Below are 24,379 nucleotides of genomic sequence, written 5' to 3' on the forward strand. Positions count from 1 at the left end.
ATGACTTCTAACCTGGCCCTCTAACAAAACAAGTTCTTTCCCCCTTATAAATCATAAGAGACAGATGGCAAAATGGGGAAGAAAAAGGAAAGAGAAAGAAGGGACAATAGGCATTGTGACGAATCTGGGAAACAGAACAAAGTGCACATCAGAGAGGGAAAGTTTGGTTTGACAGGTGAAATTCCCACAGCCTGCAGACAGCAATGGGAATAAAGCAGATGCTAGCCATTGCAAATCTGTGGATAATATTATTACCGGTAAAATCATTCAGATGCTAAGATACATTTCTTTCTACTCGACATTAACATCTCTATGTAGAAGCAAAGGTGAAGAGATCACAGGGACCAGTTGTCTCTCTCCTCTGGGAGATTCACAGGAACTGCACCGAGTCCACCCGCTACAGAGAGAGGGGAGGAGCGTCTGTCCGCTCTGCAAACTCTTTAGATATGCCACCCTCATCTCTTCCCAGCGTCTTTTTAGTCTCGAAAAGCGCCCCCCAAAACACCACCATCCTCTTTGACAATAAGCTCCATCACACCTTCAATAAATCAGAGCCCGTCTGAATGAATGAAACTCACAGCCAAGGAATGCAATAAAGAACAGAGGAATCAGAATAGCCACATCTGCTCTGTGAAGTGAGGTGGCTTCCAGGGTGTGGAAAGTGGGGCAGGAGAGGAGTGGGTGGAGGGCTCGGTTGGGGACAGAAAAAGGAATCCACTAAGGCCTGGTGTGGGTAACAGAGATGGCAGCTCTAGATACAATCCCTGGCTATGGGGAGGTGGGGTGCGTAGCGGTGCTTGTCGGGAGGTGGGGGCTGCCAATAGTCCATGTCCGACCCGGCCGGGCTGGCGGGCGATAAAGTGCAGCTGTAGGGGGAGGTGGAATTGGAGGACGCCGCGGAGGATGGCGCAGGGCTGTTGGTGCAACTCCACGTGGAGGCGGGCGACGGGCTGTCTCCGCTGCTGCTCAGGGCGGTGCTAGTGCCTCCAGGGCTCAGCAACACGGCCTCGGAGAAGAGCGCCCCCGGCAGGCCCCCGCCGCCGCCCCCACAGTGATCTGCCAGGCGCAGGGTCTCGGTGAGCGCCCAGATGTAGTTGTGGGCGAAGCGCAGGGTCTCGATCTTGGTGAGCTTGGCGTCCTCGGGGAACGTGGGCAGCACCTCGCGCAGCGCGTCCAGCGCCGCGTTGAGGTTGTGCATGCGGTTGCGCTCGCGGTTGTTGGCCTTCAGCCTACGGGTCTTCTTGATGCGCTGCACCGTTTCGGCCGTCTTGGCGCCGCGGGAGACGGCCCGCGCCCGGGAGGGGCGCCTCTTGCACTCGTGCACCAGACCCAGCAGCCGCGCGGGCCGGCAGCCCTCGCCACCCGCCACAGAGCCGCCCCGGACCCCCTGCCCGGCCGCGGCCCCACGCTGCCGACGCGCCCCGCCCGACGCGCCCAGCTCCTCCTCCTCTTCCTCGTCGGCGCTGGACGACAGCGGCGTCAGGGCCGCCGAGGCGGGTGAGGCTGAGCCGAGCAGCACCAGCACGTCCTCTTCCTCCTTCAACTCCAAGGTCTCGGATTTGACGAACATCCTACTGAAGAGAGCAGGGGAGGAGAAAGAGGTAAATGAGGGGTAAACATAGCAGCAGAGGCGAGTTCTGCGTGTCACTCGGCGTGCTCCTGCGCGCACCCGAGAGGACCGGCTCGGAACGGCGAGGAGGAACGTAGTTGGGGAGGAAACCCAGCCAGGGCTCTCCAAGGTCTGGGGCGCTCCTCGTTGGGACCCCGCTGCGGTCAGCCGACCCCCGCACTCTGCGGCCGCCCTGACGGCTGGGAACAGCCTGCGAAGTTGGTAGCCCGGCGCGGGTACTTACTTAGCTGGCCCTAAATGTGCCTTAGCGTCGCTGTTACTTTGGCGTGTGCCCGGAATCTGCGCGCAGCCGGAAGCGCAGCGCCGCGTCTTTCGCCCCGCTTGAAAGCAGCGGGCCTGGCGCTACCGTGGCGCGGCTCCGCAGGGGACCTCTCCGACCGGCGAGTTTGCCAAGAGCTTCGGCGGCGGCGGCGGCGGCGGCCCGCCCGGGTCTCGTGTGTTGTGGCGGTGGTGCGTGTCTGTCTGTCAGTCAGTCCCTGGCCGTGCGGCTCCTGGCACGCGACTCCCAGGCACTCCAGTTAAAGCGAAGCTGCTTGTGGTTCAGTGGCTGCGTGTCTGGCACACGACTCTCCTTAAAACCCCTTATATACCACCGAGAAAACAATCAGATCTGCCCCCGGGCCCCCACCTCGCCCACCCCCCGCCGCCGCCTTCTCCCCCCGCCGTCCTGCCCCCCCTCCCTCCCCCGGCTATTCTTTTCATTGCATTATCATCATTCATTTCTTTCTCTTTCTTCACCCCTTCCCTCCTCCCCTGGCCCTGCCATCCATCCTCCCACCCCCCCGCCTCGCTTCCCCCCTTTATCTAATCAGCATAAAATGGTTCTAAAGCTCCTGTTGGAGCTCCAGGCTGCGGCCCGAGCCGAAGCGGCGGCGGCGGCGGCGGCGGCGGCTCAAGCTGCGGCTGTTGTCGCCGCCGCTGTCCATTGTGATTGGTGGCTCGCGCTCGGCTGGAGCGTGCCGCTAATTTATTAATGAATGGAGGTCGCGAGGCGCAGCTGGCCAATCAGGGCGCCCCGGACTCCGGGAGGCCTGCGAGCCACGCGCACAGGAGCCCGCTCCCTTTCAGCAGCTCATTAGGGGCCGAAGCGCTGGGGGCGGATGGGGGACCCCGGCTACCGCCCCCGCCCGCGTTCTCGCGGCCGCCGGGCCTCCTAACTCCCGGGCGATGGGAACTAGGAATTAGTTAATGGGGGTCAGAATCCCGGGGAAAGCAGTTAGCCCTGTGCTGCTGCCGGGCGTCTCTTGGCAAAGCTTCTTAGGGGCTGTAACACGTAGTAAACGATTTTAAAACTCATTCATTTGGTTAAGGGAGGAAAGGGGTATGGGGGGCGAGAGGTGCGCACATAGTAGACAAGAGTGTTTGGGTTCCAGAGAAACACGTGGAAGGTGGGAAGGTGAAGGAAGAGGACATTGGGATTCACACAGGCGTCTCCGGAAAGGGCGAGCGGGTCGGGGAGTTGATGGGCTTTTAGAGGACGTGAGAACAGAAACACGTTAGAGCTCAAAGGAGCCTCCTCATTTTACCTGGGGCACACTGAGGCTCCGGGCACTGACAGGTTCTGGGGGGTTAGCCCCGGTTTACAGCGGGCGGCACAGCAAGGAGGCTTCCTGCGCGGCTGGCAGCGAGCAGAGCGGGACGCGCGGCGGAGCTGCCGCTGCTGTGAGCGAATGGGCTGCGCTGACATTTCCGTGACCTCTGCTCCGCGCTGGGGGGCGTTGTAGGGACATGGGGCCCGTCCTCCCGATTCTCCCGCTTTTCAATGAGAAAAAAGAGCTGAAGGGTTACTGGACTTCGGAGGAAACTTGTTCTGAATTGCTCGTCAGCCCTTCCCCCTTCCCGCACGCTCACGCCCACCCTCTTGTCAACGTGGCTGACTTTTCTCAGAGGCACAACCAGAGCCCCCAGAAGTGTGTGCTGGGCCAAGTGTTAGCCGGTACGTGAGTGGCGACAATGGATGTGGACTCCAGTAGACTGGAGAGGCGTCCCTTGAGATGCCTTTTGCAAATTAAGTTTAAGCAAGGCGCAGTTGGAGTGTTAGTCGAAGAGCGGCGAGAGAAAGAATACTTCTGGTCTCTGTCTCCCTTGGTTTGTGGGAATTGGCAACGACTTGTATTTCAGAGGAGGGGAGTGCTGAAAGTGTTGCTACTGTTTTGGCATAGTTTTAATTTGTTTAGTGTTTTCTGTGAGGAGGGAAAGAGCAAAATTGGAAGGCACAAAGTAAAGAAAGTGAAAATTGAGATTCTGGGAAAGAGACTGTTGCCTGTTGGAGCTCTCCAACCTTCAGACTTCTGTCTGTCTTGAAATGACTTTAAAACTATCGTGATTCTCAGTTTGCTCTTTGATATCTGTGTTTTCATCTCCACTCCTTTCAAAACAAATTCCCTAAATTTAATCATTCCCCAGTTCCCTCCTAAATCCTTCAGAACAGCTTGCTTTCATTCATTAGAAATGCAGACATGCAAAGGAAAGAAGAAAAGAGAGACATGATCAGTCTCTGCAGCACACAGCATCTGCCTCTCTCACACTTCTCTGGATCTGTCTCTGAAACCTGCAGAATCAGAACTTCATAAAGGAGTTTGATCAAACAAAAGACAGGTCAGTCGTAAAAGATGCCAGATATGTTTATCTTGGTTGCATGTACACATGAGCATTACTTTATACGTGATGATCATTGAAACCAAACAAGCAAATACTCTTCTCAAAGTCTCCCTAAAAGAAAACCCACAAAGGGTGTGGCCTTGGTCAGCTGGGTAGGGATTGAAGGAACAAGCGGGGGTGATTGCAGGATATTTTGTTTGTAGATTTGGATGAAATAAAGGATGAGAAGGCTAGGTTCTGAGAAAATGATCAAAGAGTGCTAAAAATTACTATCAGAATGGTAGGAGAAACCATGGTATGTTAGTCTTTGGATATCTACATCTCTCCACAGGAGTAGCCTGCAAAGAACAAGCCAGTAGATTAATGTGACAGAAAATAAAAGAAGGATTATGTTAGTATCAGTAGAAACATACCTTTTTGGACATGCTACTTTAAATTTTTGATTTAGCTAGGAACTGCTGGGTTGATTTAGTGATATGATATATTTGGGGAAGAACAGAATCAGAATCCAGTTAAGCAAAGGCTTAAAGGGAAACTTGGTGAGCCTTGTATAACCCCAAATAACAATGAGATCAAGCTGGGTCCGATGCTTAATGCTAGAGAAACACACAATGATTTCTTTAGTTGATTGTTAACAGTGTTTGGGCATTTGACTCCCCAGTTTTACATTCTCCCAGGATTTTATGTTTTTATGATTCACTGAAAGGGCACATGCTTTCCTTTGACAAAATCCAAACCTTCTATACTGTCTATGAGTGAGAAGTTAATAATGCATATTTAATTGTATTCTGTGCAGATGTTTAGTAATGGTAAAATAGTAAGGCAAACCACACATTTCCTATTCTGGAAGTTTTTTTCAAAAGGGAAAAGTATTCCAACACTGTCAAGAAACGTAGGGTTGTGTACTTATTTAAACATTGATATAAATCAGTTTTCAATCCATTTAAATATAAGGGCATCATGGGGTTCATAGAATTTTATTTTTAAAATAAGGTCTTCTTTGGGTATATTCAATGATGTATGTTAGATTACTGTGCAAAGTACCAGTGTAAAAAAATCACTGTATCACCTTGAAATACTGAGAATTTTTGTCATTCATTTGTACTGTAGCTTTCAAGAACTGTCTCACTCTTGATAACATAGCACTTCTGGAAATATAGCTATGAAAAATACCATTTTTAAAAAGAAAAGAAACAACCCCAAGGACCAGCTAACAACACTCGTGCAATCCAGAGACAAACCATTCACACTCAGTTGCCTAGACAGCAGAATTCTATTTGTTCAGCATTTTGCTCGGTTTTGCTGGGGGAAGAAAAAAAAAAAGCAATTTCGATTTGTACTCAGCTTTGCTAAGATGTGACCACCGTCAAATATCCTTAGCTGGACTCTTCTAGCACTCTTTTAACTTAAATAAATTCAAGAGGCACTTGTGTGGTCTAAAAGATTGTCCAGATGAAACGAGGCTGAAATGTTATGTGACGGGGGAGGGGAGCTCGTGAATAGCATCAGCAAGGATGGTGACCGAGGGCCGCTCCTGTCCATTGCGTGAACTGTCCTAAAGGGTCAAACTGTTCATCTTCAGCCCCTCTTTCAGTGTGCAATCCTACTTTAAGAGAACAAAAGCTCAAAGCAGGCAGTTATCAAGAAATGGGAGCACAATGATTTAAACTCATCCCTAAGCCTTAGAAAGAAAGGGGGCCGAGTGCCTGTAGCGAGAGAAAATGAAGTAAGGGGAGGGGTGAAGGGGTGGAGATCTTTAGAAAGTCTTTGTTACTTCTAAGAAGCTTGAACTTTGAGACGACCTAAAAGCCCTAAAGTTTAGGGTAGGTGTTGCTGTGGGGCCATAGGCTACATCCCATCCACACTTCGACCTCACAAGTAGCGAAAGAGGACAAATGGTCCCCGCACCGACTCTTGCTGTTGCAGGTGGATATCCGGCGACACGAAGGAGGGCGCCCTTCCTAGAGAGCACGAGAGCAAACGTTTGGCTGTCCAGCGAGCCCTCTCTCCAACTCACAGTACACCGCCCTGGCCGCAAGGAGAGCTGCTGGAAGGAACGGGGTGACGTGCCTGCCAAGGGGGGCTTTGTAGCCTGAATCCTAATCCTCCGGGTGAGCTCTCAGAAAATAGGAAAGATAGCGAGAAAAAGTTGGCAGATCTGAACATCTTTCATCTCCGCGGTCTCCAGTTCTTGGCCACGGGCTAGAGACGCAGTTTCCAGAGCAGGGAAGCCTAGGATGGGAACAGTTCGCTTGCTCTGCAGAGGGACCCCTTGCAGTGTCAGGATTCGTTACTGGTGGTGGTGAGCGCTGGGGGCGAGCGTGAGTTCGGGTTGTTTGGCAGACCCCTCTCCGGAAGCCAGGGAAAAAACAATGTAAGCTCACAGCCGCCTTCGTCCTGGTCCCCAGCCACCGCTCCCGCATGGTATTCCCTGTCTCCTCCTCGTTTTCTGCTTGGATCCTGTCCGCAGGGGATTCGGCTTCCACCGAGTCCTGCAGAGGTCCGGGCTGGGTCGCGGAGCAGCCGGACCCTCCCCTTCAGTGTATTCCCCGCGTCGGAGGAATCAGCGAGAGGAGAGAGACAGCGGGGAAGATGGTCCCCCAGCCGCGGAGCTCCATTCTGGAGACCCTTGCCCCCGGCCCACAAAATGTGCTGTGGTACCCCCAAACCAGACACGCGGGCTTGACGCGCAGGTCGGCTGGGTGGTGGCGGAATGTGCCCCACAGGAGCTGGGAGGCTCCCCTCCTTCTCAGACCTGCCCTCTCCCCGATGCGCTCTGGAGGCGCAGAGCCCCTCACACTTCTCCTCACCCTTGATGAGGCCCGCTACCCAAAGGGCCCTCTTCTTCCCCACGAAGGAAATAAGTCCGTTTAGGAGATTTTGCCAGTCTCGGGCAGCTTTCTCATTGCTTTCCTCAGGTAAGGGCAAAAGAAGAGCCGGCGTGTGAATAGGAGTTGGGGGCCCACTAGGGAGAGACACGTCCCCATCCCCCAACCCTCTGTGCCTGCAAAAAGGGACATTGGCTATCCAGGGGAAAGTGCAAGAAAGAGAGCACTAATCGCTGAACCAGGAGACAAACACGATTACCAGCTCTGAGCCTTGAGTCAGAAAGTCTCATAGACTTTAAGATGTTAATCCCCAGCATAATCCTTCCTTTGGCGTGTAGGAATAGTGCAGCCACAAGAGTTGTTTTGTTATTTATATTGGCGTTTAATAAAACTCAGCCAGTGGTGAATGGGCTGCCCACTCTCCAATGGTAATTAATTCCCTATTTCAGTGACCCGATTGTCCTGGGACAGAGCGGTGGGCCCGTCCCGGTGCCCCGATCTGCCTTTGTGCGGATACACTGCCCTCGTGCTTCAACAGCTATGGAAACTCATTCTTTTGATGTCATTCAAGGAGTTTTCCTTGGGCATCTTCTAAACTTCAAGGACCCTTTTCTTTCTCCGTTTCATGAAAAGCAGTGAGAGCTTGACCACCTCTGTAGAATTTAATGATTTGGTGAAAGGGCCCTTTGGGGTTTGTGTAAGGAGTTAGAGAGAAAGGAAATTTGGCAGCCTGCTCCCTCGCAGGGACGCTCCTGAACCTGGAAAACACAAAACATATTCAGAGAAATGGATAAAGATCTTGGCAGCTGATTTTCCCTTTCCTCTCCCCACTGAGGAAAAAGCAAAAACACAGAAAAACAACACAATTCTCTTCTGGAAATAAATGTATTGTTTGTTGTTGTCGTTGTTGATATAAGTTCAAAAGGTGAGGTTGGGGTAAGGAAGTTTGAGTCTTTAACAGAGAAGGTTTCCTAAGCTGTGCCTTTTGGGAATAGAATATCATTTATTACTTTATTCATTGAATCATCTTTCCTTCCTACATTCAAAATATAGTTCATGAGCCACCGATGTACCAGCCCCGGGAAACACTGCGATGCGCAGGAAAGACACAATTCCTGCCCCCATAGAGCTTACATTCAAATAAGTAGACCAAAAAATTATATACGTCAAAAAACGATATGTTATGTAGACAATAAAACAGTGTAATGCAGCAGAGAGTGTCAGGAGAGGGCGAGGACACGGTTTGTTTTCAGGGACCCAGGGAGATACTTTAGAACCCAAAACATTCGGGGTCGACCCTTACAGCTGACTTGTTCTCTCATTTCCCTCCCTCCACACCCCAACATTTCTCGAGCGCCTACTGTGTGCCAGCGAACCCAACAGCTGTGTCCTGCTTGGTTGTTTATCATAATATTGCGATAACGCAGTTGCTGCTGCCACCCCCGGCGGCGGAGCGAGCGCCGGGTCCCCAGGCCGGGAGGGGGCGGCCGCGGCGGGCCCCGGCTGCGCTCCCTGCACAAGTAGCTCTTCTGTGTCTTTACACGCACTTCCAAAAAAACTTCGCAAGTGACAGAAACAATTCAGAATTCAACTACGAAAATACAGAGTGAACCATATGGCCCGGGTGGCTCGAGTCGGCTGCATTTTCCTCCAGACAAAGAAGGGATTGAGGGTTGAAGGAAAGGAGGAAAAAAAAAATCCCAACTTTCCGGCTGATGAAGCTGTTGTCTGGAGGCAATGATCCCAAATCTGAAGGCTTTATTCCGGCTCCGACGGAGACGTGATATGTCATATGATTAGCATCTTTCATATTTACAAGAGTGGTATGGGCTGCCAGTCTTGAGAGAAAGGCGAGAGAAAGAAGGGGGCATATGCTGAAATGGATTTAGCATTTGAAAGAGAGAAAGGAGATCGGATAAATACACTTAAACGAGGATTTAGTTTTAGTCCTGTTGAGTTCTAATGGATTGTTGATTGAGATTTTAGGGGCCTGGAACCGAGGTGTCAGCAGTAATTTAAAGAAGGTATTCAGTCCCCAGCGCCTCTTTTCTCCATTTCCCCCTCCCAGTCCTCATTCATTTACGCCTTCAAGCAGTACGGGGGCGGAGAAGGCTTTTAAAACAAAACACAAAACAAGATTTTACTCGAGGGCGGTGTCCGGAGGAGCCCGAGCGTGGCTGGGCTTGGAGGAAGCGCCCCCTGCAGCCGGCTGCGCCCCCTGGGGGTCAAGCTCCCTTCTTGCCACACCTGAGCGTTTTCAGCGCGCGGTGAAGTCCTGACGCCCCCTGGCGGGGCATGGCGCGGGGGAGAGGGGGGTGGGATACGGCTGGGCCTGAGGCCGCGGGGAAGCTCCTTGGCCAGCCGGCCGCAAACAGGACCGTGGACTTGGCGTGGCTTCGCAGTCGCTCCCGGGACGCCCTCTGGGAGCCTTCACCTGTGGCTCGGGTTACAAACGCACAGTACCCAGCCGCCCCCTAACTTGCAGATTCAAAAGCATCAGTGGTGGGTGCCTCTGAGCCGAAATCAACACATAAACACTCAACACCTCCCCCAGTGGTGCTGATGGCAGACAAGTTTGAGAACAATCGGATCTAAGCCCCAAGACATTTGCTTTGTTTTGAAGATTCAGCAATACAGCTAGAAGTGACAACAAGATCCAGTAAACTGGGGCAAAGACTTGGGCTCCAAACTGTGAAAAGGACCTCTATTTTATATTACGTAATGTATGTACAGAACAACGTATTCTTCATTCACCCAGAGCCACATTCCAGATTCATTCTCCAGACTGCTTGTCGCTCTCTGGTACATTTTTGTTCTCTTCCGAATTGGCATTTTTTTTGTTCATCTTTAGCTAGATGCCACGTGTGTAAAATGAGGCTCACAGCGTCATTTGCCTCAAGCCTCAGCTTCTGGGTACAGACACTCGAATTCCTTTTCCCCCTCCCCATTTTCATCTCTTTCCTGCTTAAATTTACTTGTCCCTAACTTTGTCAAATTATTGTGCTTTCCCAAGAGTCAAAGGTAACTTAAAGACTTATTTTAGCACTTTACCTGTGAATCAGAATGAATTAGGGGTGCCCACATTTACCAACAGTAGAGACTAATAATAAATTATACAATAATTTACTACACTATTTTTGTAGTAAGTAGTGTAGTAAATATATTTTAGTATAATTACTACAATAACAGCATGTCATTCAGACTTTTAAATCATGTTTTTGATGGATATTTAATTTTTTTTAAATCACATAATGCTTATTTAGTGTGACCCCAGTTTGTAGACAATATTTGTACCTGAATGATTGAACAGACATAGATGCATATAATATACATCCTGGACAGAAAAGTATTCATAGTGGTTATCTTTTTTGCCAGTAGGTAGTGGTAATTTAAATTTTCATCTTTGCATTTTCTAAGCAAATATTGGAATATTTATAATCAGAAGTTGTTATTTTAAAAATGCCAGCCTTCTGGAGAGTGCCTTTTCTTTTGTAGTCTTCCTTAAAATTGAAGGGAAATTTCAGATCAGAATTGTCTGAAGTGGGGTGAATTACATCATAGAACTCATCCACAGTTAAAATTCAGGTTTCAGGAGTTGAATCACCAAGGCTGACGTGGGATATTGTAATTCAAAAACAAAGATTTAAAGCTTGGTCTTGAACTATCAATATAAACACTGTTGCAGAGGACTGAAAGATACAGTGCTAATTTCAGTATTTTTCATAAATCGAAATTCCTGGGGCTGGACAGAGAAAGGAACACTCCTAGATGCTACTATCTTCTATATTCTGGGTAGATCACACCTAATCTTCAGAGAGATAAGACCACATCATAGAATTTGGGTAAATTTCTAAAGAAAGTTTTTTTAACCAATATCTCAAAATAATACATTCCTTTATTTAATAACACTTGATAACAGGAAATCCTTTCTGTCTAATCTTTCTTAAGTGTATTTCTTCTTGACCTGCCCTCAGCAGTGATTAAAAACTTTCCTCCTCTTTCATTTTGTGCTTGAAAATATGGCATTTATAGCTACTATTTTAAAAATAAACAAGATCCAGGAAATATTTAATTCTGAGTTTTGCTTTTCTATGCTTTTAGGCTTTTGGCTTTCTCTGTGACAGAAGACATTACCCTGAAGGAGGCTTCTGTGAGTTCCTATTTAACCGTATTTTTATAGCACCAATCACCACACTGAAACTATGTTGTGCTATTGTTGATGTATGAGACAGCCAGACTGAGAATTAGAGAAAGGAAAGGATTTGCAAGAGAATAATGGCATTCTCCTCAGCAAATTCTCTTTTTCTCCAGGCTTTTTATTTTTGAGGATTTGAAGGATCATTTTCTCTTGAAGGAAGAAAAAGAATAATTTCACAATGCAATATTGTACAAGAAAATCAAGAGATGTTTTCTAAGGCTTTTCATGGTAAAAGTCTACTAAGGAATTCTGAAAGAAGCAAAATCAGCTGGAAATAAAAAATAAAACTCTATGTCAATAATAACCCAAACTGAACTCCTATTAATGCCATACGTAGAACATAGCTTTCCCCTTGCTTTTAATTTTTTAAAATTTTTCAAATTTCCCAGATGGGTAGAATCTAATATGCCACTAAAAATTGGAGAAAAATACAGTTTTATTATTTGCATGACTCTGATTACTCCTATCTTTGTACTTCAAATTGAGTTACATTGGATTTGAGAGACCAATGATATCTCTCAGAAAATGGGTGATCAGAGATTTAAGGAAGTTGCTTTAGGGCTAAATGCATTGTTTTCTAGGATAAATTGCTGGCCACTCCCAAAGAATCACATAGTATTTTGGCTGCTTCTCTGAAACTTCCTTTGGCTCTCAATTGGCATCAACGATGCTTGCTTTTTCCCATACTGATGCTTGGAAAAAATTCATTTGTTCACAGTGAGCTAATTAAGGAGCAGAGCCTTGTTAAAATAACAGCCTTTCCTTCCCTCTCATCCCCAGAAGTTCAAAGTGATTTTCTTTTCCTCATAAATTAGAGAAGAAATAAAATAATCCACATGGGATTTTTAAATAATAATGAAATAAAAATGTATACATATGATCTCATAAGAAATCAGTAGTATATTTCTTGATTCCAAGCATTCAGCTAGGAAAGAATATCTAGGTAGTGACTTCATTCACAATTTGCTGGCAAGTGGAATTTCTCTCTAAATTGATATTTAAGGAGAAAGTCTGTAACTACAGAATACAAAGTGATTTTTTCTTTAATCACCAAGATTATTTGATTACTGTAGAGACCCAAGTCAAAATTTAGGTCAACATGGCATCTCTAGAAATGAGCACCATCTCTTTTTCCTCCTCCTCCTCTTCATTAATTAATATTAATTGGACAGTGTGCAGTTCGTGGCTATACTACGGCTGTGTCCGATCCACATCAGTGCTCTTGCCAAAATGGTCCTCTAAAGGAATAATCTCTTTTGCAGCTTTTTCTCTGCTTAGTCTTTCCCTGTATTTTCAGTTGATTGGCCAAAGGAGGCAGGGTTTTTTCTGGAGTGCTTTCTTATAGGCTTATTTGTGGCTGATACCTGATGAAAACTTAGACGAAAAAGAAACTACTTTTCATAGAAGTAAAGCAAACCTATAATGAGCCAGGCACTGTAGTGAGTATGAACTTTGAATATATTATTTTACTTTGTCTTCACACAAATCCCAATGAGGACATTATTGTCATTACCATTTTCACAAATGAGAAAGTTTGCCCAAGATCACCCATCAACCAAGGGCCAGCATCCTGATTGTAGTCAGGCCTGTCACAGTGTATACCCAGGCTTGACAATTCCATGCTGTGCCATTTCCTTGAATAATGTGTTGATCATTCTGAAAGGGAAAAGATTCTTTGTGGCCCCATCAGTGTAGACCACGGCTATTGTCATCATGATGTTATCTAAAGATGCACAAACATAAATCTTGCTATAAGTTCCTTATGTTTTATTGTTTTTACAACTTTGAAAACAAAATTTATAAATTAGATGTACACACAACTATAAAGGCAATTTCATCCAAATCAATATTAACTTGATGTGATAGAGGATATATAGTTTTTAATTACCTAAAGACACAACACAAATTCCATACAACCTGCCACTATGAAGTTTCAAGTTTGGGGATCTTTACTATGACACCAAGTATTGTGTGATATGCCCACCACTTTTCTCCTTTAGATATAATCTTTGTTCATACAGTGACATTTGGCTGTAAGTGTTGACCAATAATATATATAGTAAGTTCCCTTTTTTTTCTCATTAGCTATTAAAGCACTCCTTGAAGCCAACATGATCAGAAACATAAATGTAAACAAGGATGCTAAAATCACATTTACCATTGACCACAGAGAACCTCTATGTCACCATAAACACCTGTCCTTAGATCCATAAGCTCCACACAAGAGCTGGGATCTACCCCATGAACTGATGGGAACACTACCTCCTGAGTCCTTCAAGGCATGCAAAGAAGTAGATATATACTAATGAGATTGAATGGGAATGTCTTTAATGTGACACCCTGTGGAAGAGACTGGCAATGGTCATCTGTTAGCTATTTTCTCCTCTTTTTAGAGTAATAGACCCCCACTTTTAGCTGGGCACTTGGCTGCCTAGAACAAAGTCTCCATTTCTCACTTTCCTTGCAGCTAGGCCTGGTCAGTGCAACCCAATTCTAGCCAATGAGATGCAATGGCAGTGGTGTATGCAACTTTACGTCCTTATGTGTAGGGGTGTGCCCTCCCTCCTCCTCTTCCCTCCACCCTGTTGCTTGGAACATGGCTCTGATATCAGGATCTCCATCTTGGATCATGAGGAAGAGGAGCACAGCCTGGAGATGGTGGAGCAGTGACACCATGTCAATTCTCCATTGCCTACTTCCAAATTTGTATGCATGACACAAACTTTTACTTATTTAAGCCATTGTTGTTTGGGTTTTTTTGTCATTCACAACAGAATGTAACAAGCTCCAAACTTCCAAACCCATAAAAACAGAAAGAAGAAGCTCTTTTTTGCCTCTCTGTCAATTTCACCTTGATTCCCAGATAGCCAAAGATGGCAGTCTTGGTAACAGAAGAAGGTAAACTAGCAAGCATCTTACTTGATCCCTCATAATCTAGACAGGATATCCAGAATACCCAGCAGATTGTATAATTGGAGTGAGTTAAATGAGCACACACAAGCAGAACGCCTCAATTTAACAACTGCTAATGACAACTTTTCTATCTTTAGAGAATGTGAGACAAGATCAGAATGGATAGGTAGCACTTGGTGGCTGATTCAATCTATTATCATGAGGAGGCAAAGATAACATATCCCTGAGGAAACAGAATTAGAAGCACAATCTTAAAATGAGCAAAGTTGAATCTTAGAAGAAAAGTTGTGTGTTGGTCATTTGTCTGTTTTTTAGCTGAGGTATAATTTATGTAAAATAAATCCCCATCTTTATGTACAGATCTATGAGTTTTGAAAAACTCCTACAAACCTGTAATCACTACCACAATCAAGATGTAGAAGTTTCCTCACTCTAAATAATTCTCCCCTGCCCTTTGTAATCAGTCTCTCTTCCCTTCCCCAGTCCTTAGCAACCACTGACCTGTAAATGGAAGCATACAGTATGTAACCCTTTGAGAACAGCTTCTTTCATTTAGCATAATGCATTTTACCTATGTTGTGAGTTTCAATAGTTCATTTCTTTTTATTGCTGAGTAGTATTTTCTTGTATAGCTATACCGCAGTGTTGAGGGTTAGAAATCTTGATTCTCATTTGATTTTTAGAATAGGGTTTTTAGATAAATACATATTGGGGCAAAAGCCCTTGCGTAGGGGGCCACAGCCCACAGATAGCCAGGCCACAGCTCATCTAATCAACTCTAATCACTGTTTAGGTATGGTATTGCATACTATAATTTTAGAGCTAACAGGTGGTTGTCATACCAATACTGTTAAGAGATTTTAAGAATTACTGAAGGAAAAGATGTGAAAAAAATAGTTGCTAGGGGCAAGCTGTCAGTTGGGGGAAACTTTAGAGATAATTGTACTTAGATTTTATCTTAAGAACGTAACTCTTGCTTAAGGAGAGGTTAGTTATACTTTAGATAATGAGCCAGTTTGACCAATTTAGCTTTTCACAAATTGTACTTTGGAATGTCACATTGTTAATTTTACTGATGTTACTAGTATCCATTGCTTAAGCTATACTTAGCCGTAGATAACTTTTGTAACACTGTCCATGTTCTTGTGTCCTTTTTAAATGATTGAATCAACTTAATTTTCTTGTGAAACTTCCTTTTCTTTACAATAAAAACCAGAAGCTAACTTTGAACCAGGGCTGCTACACTCAGCTTTGTCCTTCTAACAGAGAAATTGCTGGGGTATAGTCACTGTGGGCTTCTCAACGCATCCATGGTGCTTTGAGTAATCCCTTTTTTCATCTCCCTTACATAGTGGGAAGTGTAACGCCACAGTTTATCTGTTCACCAGTTGAAGGGCATTTGGATTGTTGCCACTTTGGGGCAGTTATGAACAAAGCCACTATATACATTCATATGCAAGTTTTCCAATGAACCTAAGTTTTCATTTCACTTGGGTATTGGAGTAGGATTTCTGGGTCATATGGTAAGTATGTATTTGACCTTATTAAAACCTGCCAAACTCTTACAAAATTATTGTACCATTTTGTATTCTTATCAGTAAAGTTTGAGTTCTACTTGCTCTGACTCTTTGTCAGCACTTAACATTGTCAGGGTTTTTTTATTTGTTTTGTTTTCTTAGTCATATGTGGTGATATTACATTGTGGTTTTAACTTACATTCCTTTCATGACTAATGAGACTGAGCATGTTTTCATGTATTAATTTGCCATTCCCATGTCTTTTCTTGGTCAAGTATCTTCAAATCTCTTGTCCAATTTAAAATTGGGTTATTTACTTTCTTATTATTGAATTTGGAGATTTCCTTATATATTCTGAAAACAAGTTTTTTATCAGATGTGTTTTGCAAATATTTTCTCTGTTCCTTGTCTTTTCATTAAATTTTGAAGTGCTCTTTATCAATTTTTTCTTCTACAGATAGTGCTTTTGGCATATTATCTAAGAAATCTTTAAATCAGGACACAAGAAATGTCTTATCATTTCTTCAACCAGTTCTGTAGTTTTATATTTTACAGATTTATCTATGGTTTATTTTTGCATATGGTGCAAGGTATGGATTGGGTTCATTTCTTTGCATGTGGATGTTAATTGTTCCAGAACCATTTGTTGAAAAGACTGACCTTTATTCACTGAATTATTTTTGTATCTTTGTCAAAAATAAATTGTTCATAATTATGTGTGTCTATTTCTGTACTTTCAGTTCTGTTGCACTGATTTCTGTCTCTATGCTTTCATACAACTTTCTTGATCACTATAGCTTTATAGTAAGTTATGCAGTCAGATAGTGTGAGTCTTCCCTCCAAATTTGTCCTTCTTTTTCAAAATTGCTTTGGCTTACCTAGATCTTTTGCCTTTCTATATACATATTAGAATTAGTTTATTGATTTCCACACACACAAAAAAAATCCTGCTGGGATTTTGATTGGAGCTGCATTAAATCTATATATAGATCTGGTTGGGAAGAATTGATGTTTTAACATTATTTAATCTGTCAACCCTTCAAAACGGAATATCTCTCCCTTTATTTAGGTCTTTGATTTTTTTCATCATGTTTTGTAGTTTTCAGCATACAGATATTACACATAGTTTTAAAAAATTATACCTAAGTATTTTATGGTTTTTGGTATGATTGTAAATTGTATTATTTAATTTCCATTTTCAATTATTCCTTACCAGTATATAGAAATATAGTTAACATTTTTATGTTAAGGTTGAAACATTGATAAACTCATTTAGTTCCAGTAGTCTTTTTGAACATTTTTTGGATTTTCTATATAGGCAATCATTTTATTTGTGAGTAGAGACAGTTTTATTTCTTCTTTTCCAATTTGTATGCCTATCATTTCTTTTTCTTGCCCATGGCATTAGTTATGACCTCTAGTACAATGTTTAATAGGAATGATAGAAACAAACATCTTTTACCTTGTTCCTAATATTAGGGAGAAAACATTCAATCTTTCACCATTAATTATGATGTTAACTGTAAGTTTTTTGTAGATGCTCTTTATCAAATTGTAGAAGTCCTCTTCTATTTCTAGTTTGCTGAGTTTCCCTCATGAATGAATGTTGAATTTGATCAAATGATTTTCCTGAATCTATGAAATGATAATAAGGCTTTTCTTCTTACATCTGTTTATATAGTGAATTATGTTATTTTAGAGTGTTGAACCATACTTGCATCCCTGAAATAAATCTCATTTAATCATGATGAATTATCATTTCTATATATTGTTGAATTGCATTAGCTAATATTTTGTTCAGGATTGTTGCTTCTGAATTCATGAGGGATATTTGCATTACCAGGAGTTGGTAAACTATATCCCATGGGCAAGATGTCTGTTTTTGTAAATAAAATTTTATTTAACAGCCATTTCAATTTGTTTACATATCGTTGATGGCTGCTTTCATGCTACATGGTAGAGCTGAATAGCTGCAACAGAGACTGTATGACCTGCAAATCTAAAATACTTACTATCACACCCTTTAAGAAAAAGTTTGCCAACCCCTTGGTTGATAGTTTTCTTTTCTTGTAATGTCTTTTTTTGGTTTTGGTCTTAGGGTGTATTAGTCCATTTCTGTTGCTTGTAACAAAATACCTGGAACCGGGTAATTTATAAGAAAACAAAATCTATTTGCTTACAGTTTCTGAGGCTGGGAAGTCTAAAGTACAGGGAACATGTGACGGTCTTGGTGGTGGTGACAGTGACCCAGGGGTCTCACATGGCAGAGCAGAGAGAGAAAAACTTGTAAAACCCTCAGAATCATGCCCCTGACTGCCATTATTAATTCATTCACTACAGCATAGTCCTACAATCTAATCACCTCTTCAAGGCCCCACCTTTCAATTACTATAATAGGATTTCCCACCCTGAATGGTTACTGTGGGGATTAAGTGTCAAGGCGGGGGGGGGGGGGGGGGCATCCAATCTTCCAAACAAGCTAATGTTGCCTCACAGAATGAGTTGAGAAGCATTTCACTTCTATTTGCTGGAATGGTTTGTATAGAATTCGTATTATTTATTTCTTAAGTATGTGTTAGAATTAACCAGTGAAGTCATGTGGGCCTGGAGTTTTCTTTATTCAGAGGCTTTTAACTGTGAATTCAATTTCTCTAGTAGATTAGAATTCTTCAGATTACTTATTTCTTCATGAGTGAACTTTGATACTTGTGTCTTTCAAAGAATTTGTCCATTTGACTAAATTGTTGAATTTATGGGCATAATGCTTTCTGTTTGGGTTTTTGTTATTATTGTTGTTTTGTCTCAGACTTAAACAACTCTTTTCCTGCCAACAACAATTTCCCAGCCTCCTTGGTTTGGCCAGTGGGAAGCACTGGAAGGAAAGTAAAAGGCAAGAGGAAGGTAGAAGCAAGCCTTTGGGGCTTTGAAGCAGTATTTCTGGTAATAACTGTATCTTCTTCATTATACTTGCTCCAGCTGAACAGCTAATCCATCCTACTCTCCATTATCCAAGTTTCTGCCAGATTGCTTCCAATGGCTCCCACCAAACAGTCCCAACACTAGGACCTGGTACCTTCTTCTCTCTTTGCCTTTACTAATCTCTGTGCTGCCTCATTGTTTTGTTTGGCTTTTCAACTCCCACAATATCTTTGTAATTAGTTCTTTTTAAAGTTCTTCTATTGGATTTCCTGGCTTGGGCTATATTTTCCTAACTGGACCCTTACTGATGGGTTTAACTTTGATAGACAGTTTTTCTGGATCCTGATTTAAATTATTTACTGGAGTTCAACCTTAACACTATTCACTACTCAATGAATGAGAAGAGTCATCTGTACTGTATGAATGAATACAATAATAAGGTACTTCTTACTCAGCTACACTTAGAAAGTAAAGGCAATTTGCCATTCCCAAAAGACATTTACTTAAGTCATCATGTGGAACAGTGAGACTCCTGGCCCCATCTTCCCCACATGTACAACCCTGGACAGGCAATAGGAGAAATGAGTAGCCTCAGAGAAAGTACATACACCTACGGGAGTTCCCAGTGAAACATCTTGCTCACCACCTGGTGACCTGAAAGTGAAGCCCATTAATTGAGCTAGTCCTCCCCACCAACATTCCCACTCCCATATAAGAGCTTCCAGTTAACTTTTTAGTATCTTCCTTCTGAATATGAATATAAGGTCAAGAATCATTACACATATCAGGAAAATCTTCAGCATGTAAGTGTGAGATAAAAACAAGCTGAAAAATAAATCTGGAGTAAACAGAAATATTTTAACGAGGATTTTTTAAACAAATATTTTCAAAAAGAGAAAAGAAAATATTACCTATAAAACAAGAATAGAATGCTACAAAAAAAGAGGAATAATCAGAGAATAAGAAAGTTCCTGGAAATTAAAATTATATATGTGTAATAATGTACATGTTATAATATATGTATGTATAATTATAATACATTATACCTGGCATTATAGGTTATAACTTTAATAAAAGACTTTGAAGATAAAGTCAAGGAAATCTCCCAGAGTGCAGGAAAAAAAAGTCAAAGATACAGACAATAGTAGGATAAGATATTTAGAGAATCAGTCCAGGAGTTCATCATATGACCAGTGGGAGCTGTAGACAGGACAGAGAAAGAGGAGATAAATTATCCCAGAAGTAAGGCTGGCTGGATAGCTCACTTGGTTAGAGCTTGGTGCTGATAACACCAAGGTCAAGGGTTCATTTCCCCTTACGGGCCAGCTGCCAAAAAAACAAAAAGAAAGAAAGAAAGAAATTATGTCAGAAGTAAAGAACAGGTGAATAGATTAAAAATACCAACTATCACTATTGTTGATCTATACGAAGTTTTAAGGCAGGCAAAACTAGTATATGGTGAGAGTGGATTAGTAGTTAGCTTGTGAGGAGGGATTGATTCCAAAGGGGCACAAGGAAACTTTTGGGGATGATGGAAATGTTCTATATCTTGATTGTGGTGATTATACAGGTATATACTTAAATTGGGCATATTTCTTGTATGTACCTCAATGAAAATAGTTTTTGAAAACAAAAGAAATTTCTTAGGATAAATGACTTTGAACTTAATGGTTCTGTTACAGGTGAACCAATGATTATATGCTGAAAAACTATTATAGGTGATGAGAGGACATCAAAAAATTCTAATGTGATCACATTTTCATGTTAGAAAAATTATTCTCATGGGAAGAGTGACTCAATGAGTTCAAGAGCTTATTAGGGACATGTAACTTCTGGGCATGTTGGACGTGTGAGATCAGTTATCATAAATGTATTTTGGCACCCATCTATCTGCACATTAGTACAATTCTCTCTAGAGCACCCAATAGCCCAAGTGTATGAAAACAGAAAAGAATGTGTGGACTAATCCACGGTTAAAGTTTTATCAGCTGGAAAAACCTACAGCAAAGCAGCAATATGCCAAGGCAGTTGAGAGAGGTTAAAAGGATGGTGTCTGGGCAGACAGAAATTGATAAGGAACCGATAGATTGACAGAATAGTGAGGAGTCAGGAGGTGAGAGACTGTGATGAAGCCAGAAGGTATGTGTAGGTGAAGTGAGGGAGAGACTGCTGTGGTAGTGGGAGGTTGGAATAACTTAGGGTGATGACTAACATTAGATGATTTTTAAAAAAAGTACAGACAACACAGAATGATCTCTAAGACATATTGTTTAGTAAAAAAGGCAATGTACACAAAACTGTGCATAGTAGGTTACTATGTTAAGACCATTTAGATTCATTTACTTGTATGTTAATAAGAACCTCGTAATGTTGGTTGACTCTGGGGAGGAAAACTAGAAGACTGGGGACACAGGAGGGAGGGAGACTTTTCTCTGTATTGCCTTTTGTTCCTCTTGAATGCTGAACCATGTGAATGTTATTACCTATTCAAAAATATATAAACAGAATTAAACAAATAAGGAAAAAAGAAATAGATGTAATATAATGAATAAAAACAATACAGAATGAGGTATTCATGCTTGAAGTGTATAAATTAGGCATATACAAGAGTACTACAAAAATATCATGGAAAAATAGAATTAAACAATAATAAGAATCTTTCAATGAATTTTTTGAAGCACTTTGTGTATGAACAAATACCAGAAGGTAAGAGAACTTAAGCCCCATTTGATTTATTTAAGAATAAATAGAATAAAATGTTTAATAGTAGGCAATGTAAAAAAAAAAAAAAAATAGATCACCTGGACATTCTAGATTTTTATATCATTCAATGGTTAAGCACTTACTAATCATCTATTGTGCTGGTGCTGATCCCAAATTATAAAGGCAAAATATGATTCTGAAGAGCCACTGGCACTAAATTATACACGTAGTTCCTTTACCAATATGTTGTCTATTTTGTCCTTGGTCCCTATATTGTCAGCTTGCCTGTGCAGTCTGCATGATACATAAAAGCAAGTCTCATACAACAATGTCTAGACTCAACAAGTTACCCTGGACTATTTGCTTTCATTACACTTTGCCTTATGCCCAAATCCTGTATTCACGTGATGTCACCATGTTGCTCAAGAAAGTCATCATCAACCCAATACACTGGACAGGACCTGTGATACCTAAAAGAAGTCACAGACCAGTTGGAAATACTATTTGGTTACACAGACAGACAGACAGACAGACACACACACACACACACACACACGCACACACACACACGCACACACACACACACAGTGCTAAAAGACCTGAGATCTTTTCATGCCTCACAATTTGTCAACCGTATGTCTTCCCTACCAGTTACTTCCCTCTTTCTTCTACCTGTCACTGCCTTACCTGATCTTCCTGTACCTCACACCCAGTAGCCTGACACTGACTCTAGAGATAAGGAACTCAGGATGTAGGAGACAAAGTATCTGAGCTCCTGACAACATCATGGCCATATTATTTCTTGGTTTATTTAGAAGTACACATTCCAAAAATGGGAAAGGGGCCTGATTTTCTTACTTCAAGTATGCCCCCAAATTTCTCCATCAGATTTGCCCCACATGAGGTTAGGGTGTTATGTAACTAGCGCTGCACTGCATGCATGGCCTGACATAAAACAAGCTGCACCCACCTCATACAGAAGATTGAACCAGACTGCTCCCTAGTTAATTTACACCGGGCCAGCAGCCACAGAGTAGATGCTCTATGAATGACCTAACTGCACCAGAGAATTAGTTCTATTCCAAGAAGCCACAAATCCATCATAATTGAGCCAATAAAATGTATTGTTTCTGTCTTAAAAGAGGCTGGGTAACAGAGGTACCCTAAAACTTTCATTTAAGAAGTCTTCCGTACTAGTTCTTTAGCCACAAGTTGACTGATTCCTGATTTTTCACACATACATGTGCGTACACACACAGACAGCCTCGTTTACTCTATTGTCAGGACCAGATCTGCCTAATTAGAAAGTAGAATATAAGGAAAAGCAATAATTTAGAGACTAAGAGTTTAAAAAAACCAACCTAACTAGTGTTTTGGCGTGAAAGGAACTCAAGAGGCTCGCAGAGATATTTGGTTTGTATTTTTCCTTTACTTTATAATCAAATCATTTTAATATTAACCAAAAACACAACTTGAACTGGCATACATTTCACTCATGACTAATTACAAAGCAGGCTTTTCAAATCAGTGTTGATCTAATGTTTTTAGAAATTATTTAATTTTCAGGGTCCAATATCTGTCGAGTAAATCACCAATTTCCAGTTCATTCTTATTTAATATAAAAAAATCTAATTAGTATGAAGCTATTTCACAGCTGTCTTTAAATTAAACCACAGTCAACAGCATGCAGCATTTGGGGTTTGCTTTGGCATCTCCAAATCAATTGTTCTTTTTGTTCAAATATAAAAGTTAAGCTTTATTTTGAAGTATTAAGCTGAGCTTCATAACCTCAGATTTTAACTTGTAATTTTTCACAAGTAACTCAAATTTTGAAATGTATGTTTCTAAGGACAGGGGTTGGCTACAGAGGAGAGCAGAGTACAAAACATATGCAGTATATTATTTTAAACCTACTTCTGATAATTAGAAGAATTTTGAGAATCACCAGCTCATTTATTAATACTTTAGTTAATAATCAGGTTTTTTTGCATTAAGTAGATAACTAGATCTTCCTCTAGCAAATGTACACCTTCAAAGACCTTCAAAGTGAAATCAACAAACCCAATTCTCTAGTAAAAGTTGTATTTGTCAGGAAGGTATGGATTGTGCAAACAAACAAATTGCTAATAAATTGTTACACACTAAATTAAACAAGGTAAATTATCAGAACATGAGTCTTATTGGATCAAAGAGGATTATAAGATTTTTGGTTCTAGGTCTTTCACCCTTTGATGAAGTAAAGTGACTTACAATGCAGGCAGTGCAGTATAGCCTAGCCTTGGAATTGGTATATTCTGGGTTCCAGCCATGTCTCATACTAGATATGGTAGATTAGGAAGATCACTTCAAATTCTCTGACCCTTGGCTAAATTATTTATAGAGTGAGGAAAATTCATGTCTCCCCACTGGGGATCAATGTGATGTTTATGAAAGAATCTTGAAAAAACCCAACACACATAACATGTAAAGTAAAGGCAATTAATAATGAGTGGATTAAAGCCTAGAAATTTCATTTTATTTCAGTATGTCATGCATAATCTAATAGACTTCTTCTATAAATAAAAGTCTTGAGAATATTCTTATACAATCCTAGTACATATTGAACACAAGATGGAAGACATCATTTTACGATTATTGTTATCTGTAGATATTTGACAGCTATAATTGTAAAACTGACTTATTACTTTGAGCATATTGTAAAATCATGAGAAATTTTAATATTTTGATTGTTTATTGAATGGGATACTCTTTAAAGTTCAATTTTTGTCCTTTCAACTTTGAAACTTGAGATGAAAAAGATAAAGAATGTGTCAGTCTAGGTTTTGGGGATTTTTCTATGTCAAATATTGTTATGGTCTTTTTGTTCTTGAAAATATAAATAAAGGCACTACTAATATTCATGGTTTAGACAGTATAATTTGATAATTTAGATAGTGTATGTTGCTCAAAATATATGATGAACAAAAGACAACTCTACAATGATCAACACTACCCAATCAGAAGAATGTTTTATTGGTCTCTTTAAGAAAGATACAGTAGATGAGCCAATAGATTGCCACTTCTCTTACTG

General features: G+C 41.9%; 2 protein-coding genes across 2 annotated transcripts in view; both read right to left on the minus strand.

Moving 5' to 3' along the window:
• Positions 1 to 751: 751 nt before the first annotated feature.
• On the minus strand, positions 752 to 1,570 carry NEUROG2 (neurogenin 2). The gene has a single exon (XM_063107334.1). The coding sequence runs from the start codon at positions 1,568 to 1,570 to the stop codon at positions 752 to 754; it is 819 nt and encodes a 272-aa protein (XP_062963404.1).
• Positions 1,571 to 6,511: 4,941 nt separating this feature from the next.
• ZGRF1 (zinc finger GRF-type containing 1) overlaps positions 6,512 to 24,379 on the minus strand; it is a 97,662-nt gene continuing 79,794 nt past the window's right edge. The window contains exons 24-25 of the mRNA XM_063107470.1: positions 8,398 to 8,617; positions 6,512 to 7,235 (exon numbers count right to left, since the gene is read on the minus strand). Of these exons, the coding sequence (XP_062963540.1) occupies positions 6,512 to 7,235; positions 8,398 to 8,617 (944 nt within the window). The remainder of the gene's footprint in view (positions 7,236 to 8,397; positions 8,618 to 24,379) is intronic.

The sequence above is a fragment of the Cynocephalus volans genome, chromosome 9 (genome assembly GCF_027409185.1).
Source record: "Cynocephalus volans isolate mCynVol1 chromosome 9, mCynVol1.pri, whole genome shotgun sequence".
NCBI classification, from domain to species: Eukaryota; Metazoa; Chordata; class Mammalia; order Dermoptera; family Cynocephalidae; genus Cynocephalus; species Cynocephalus volans.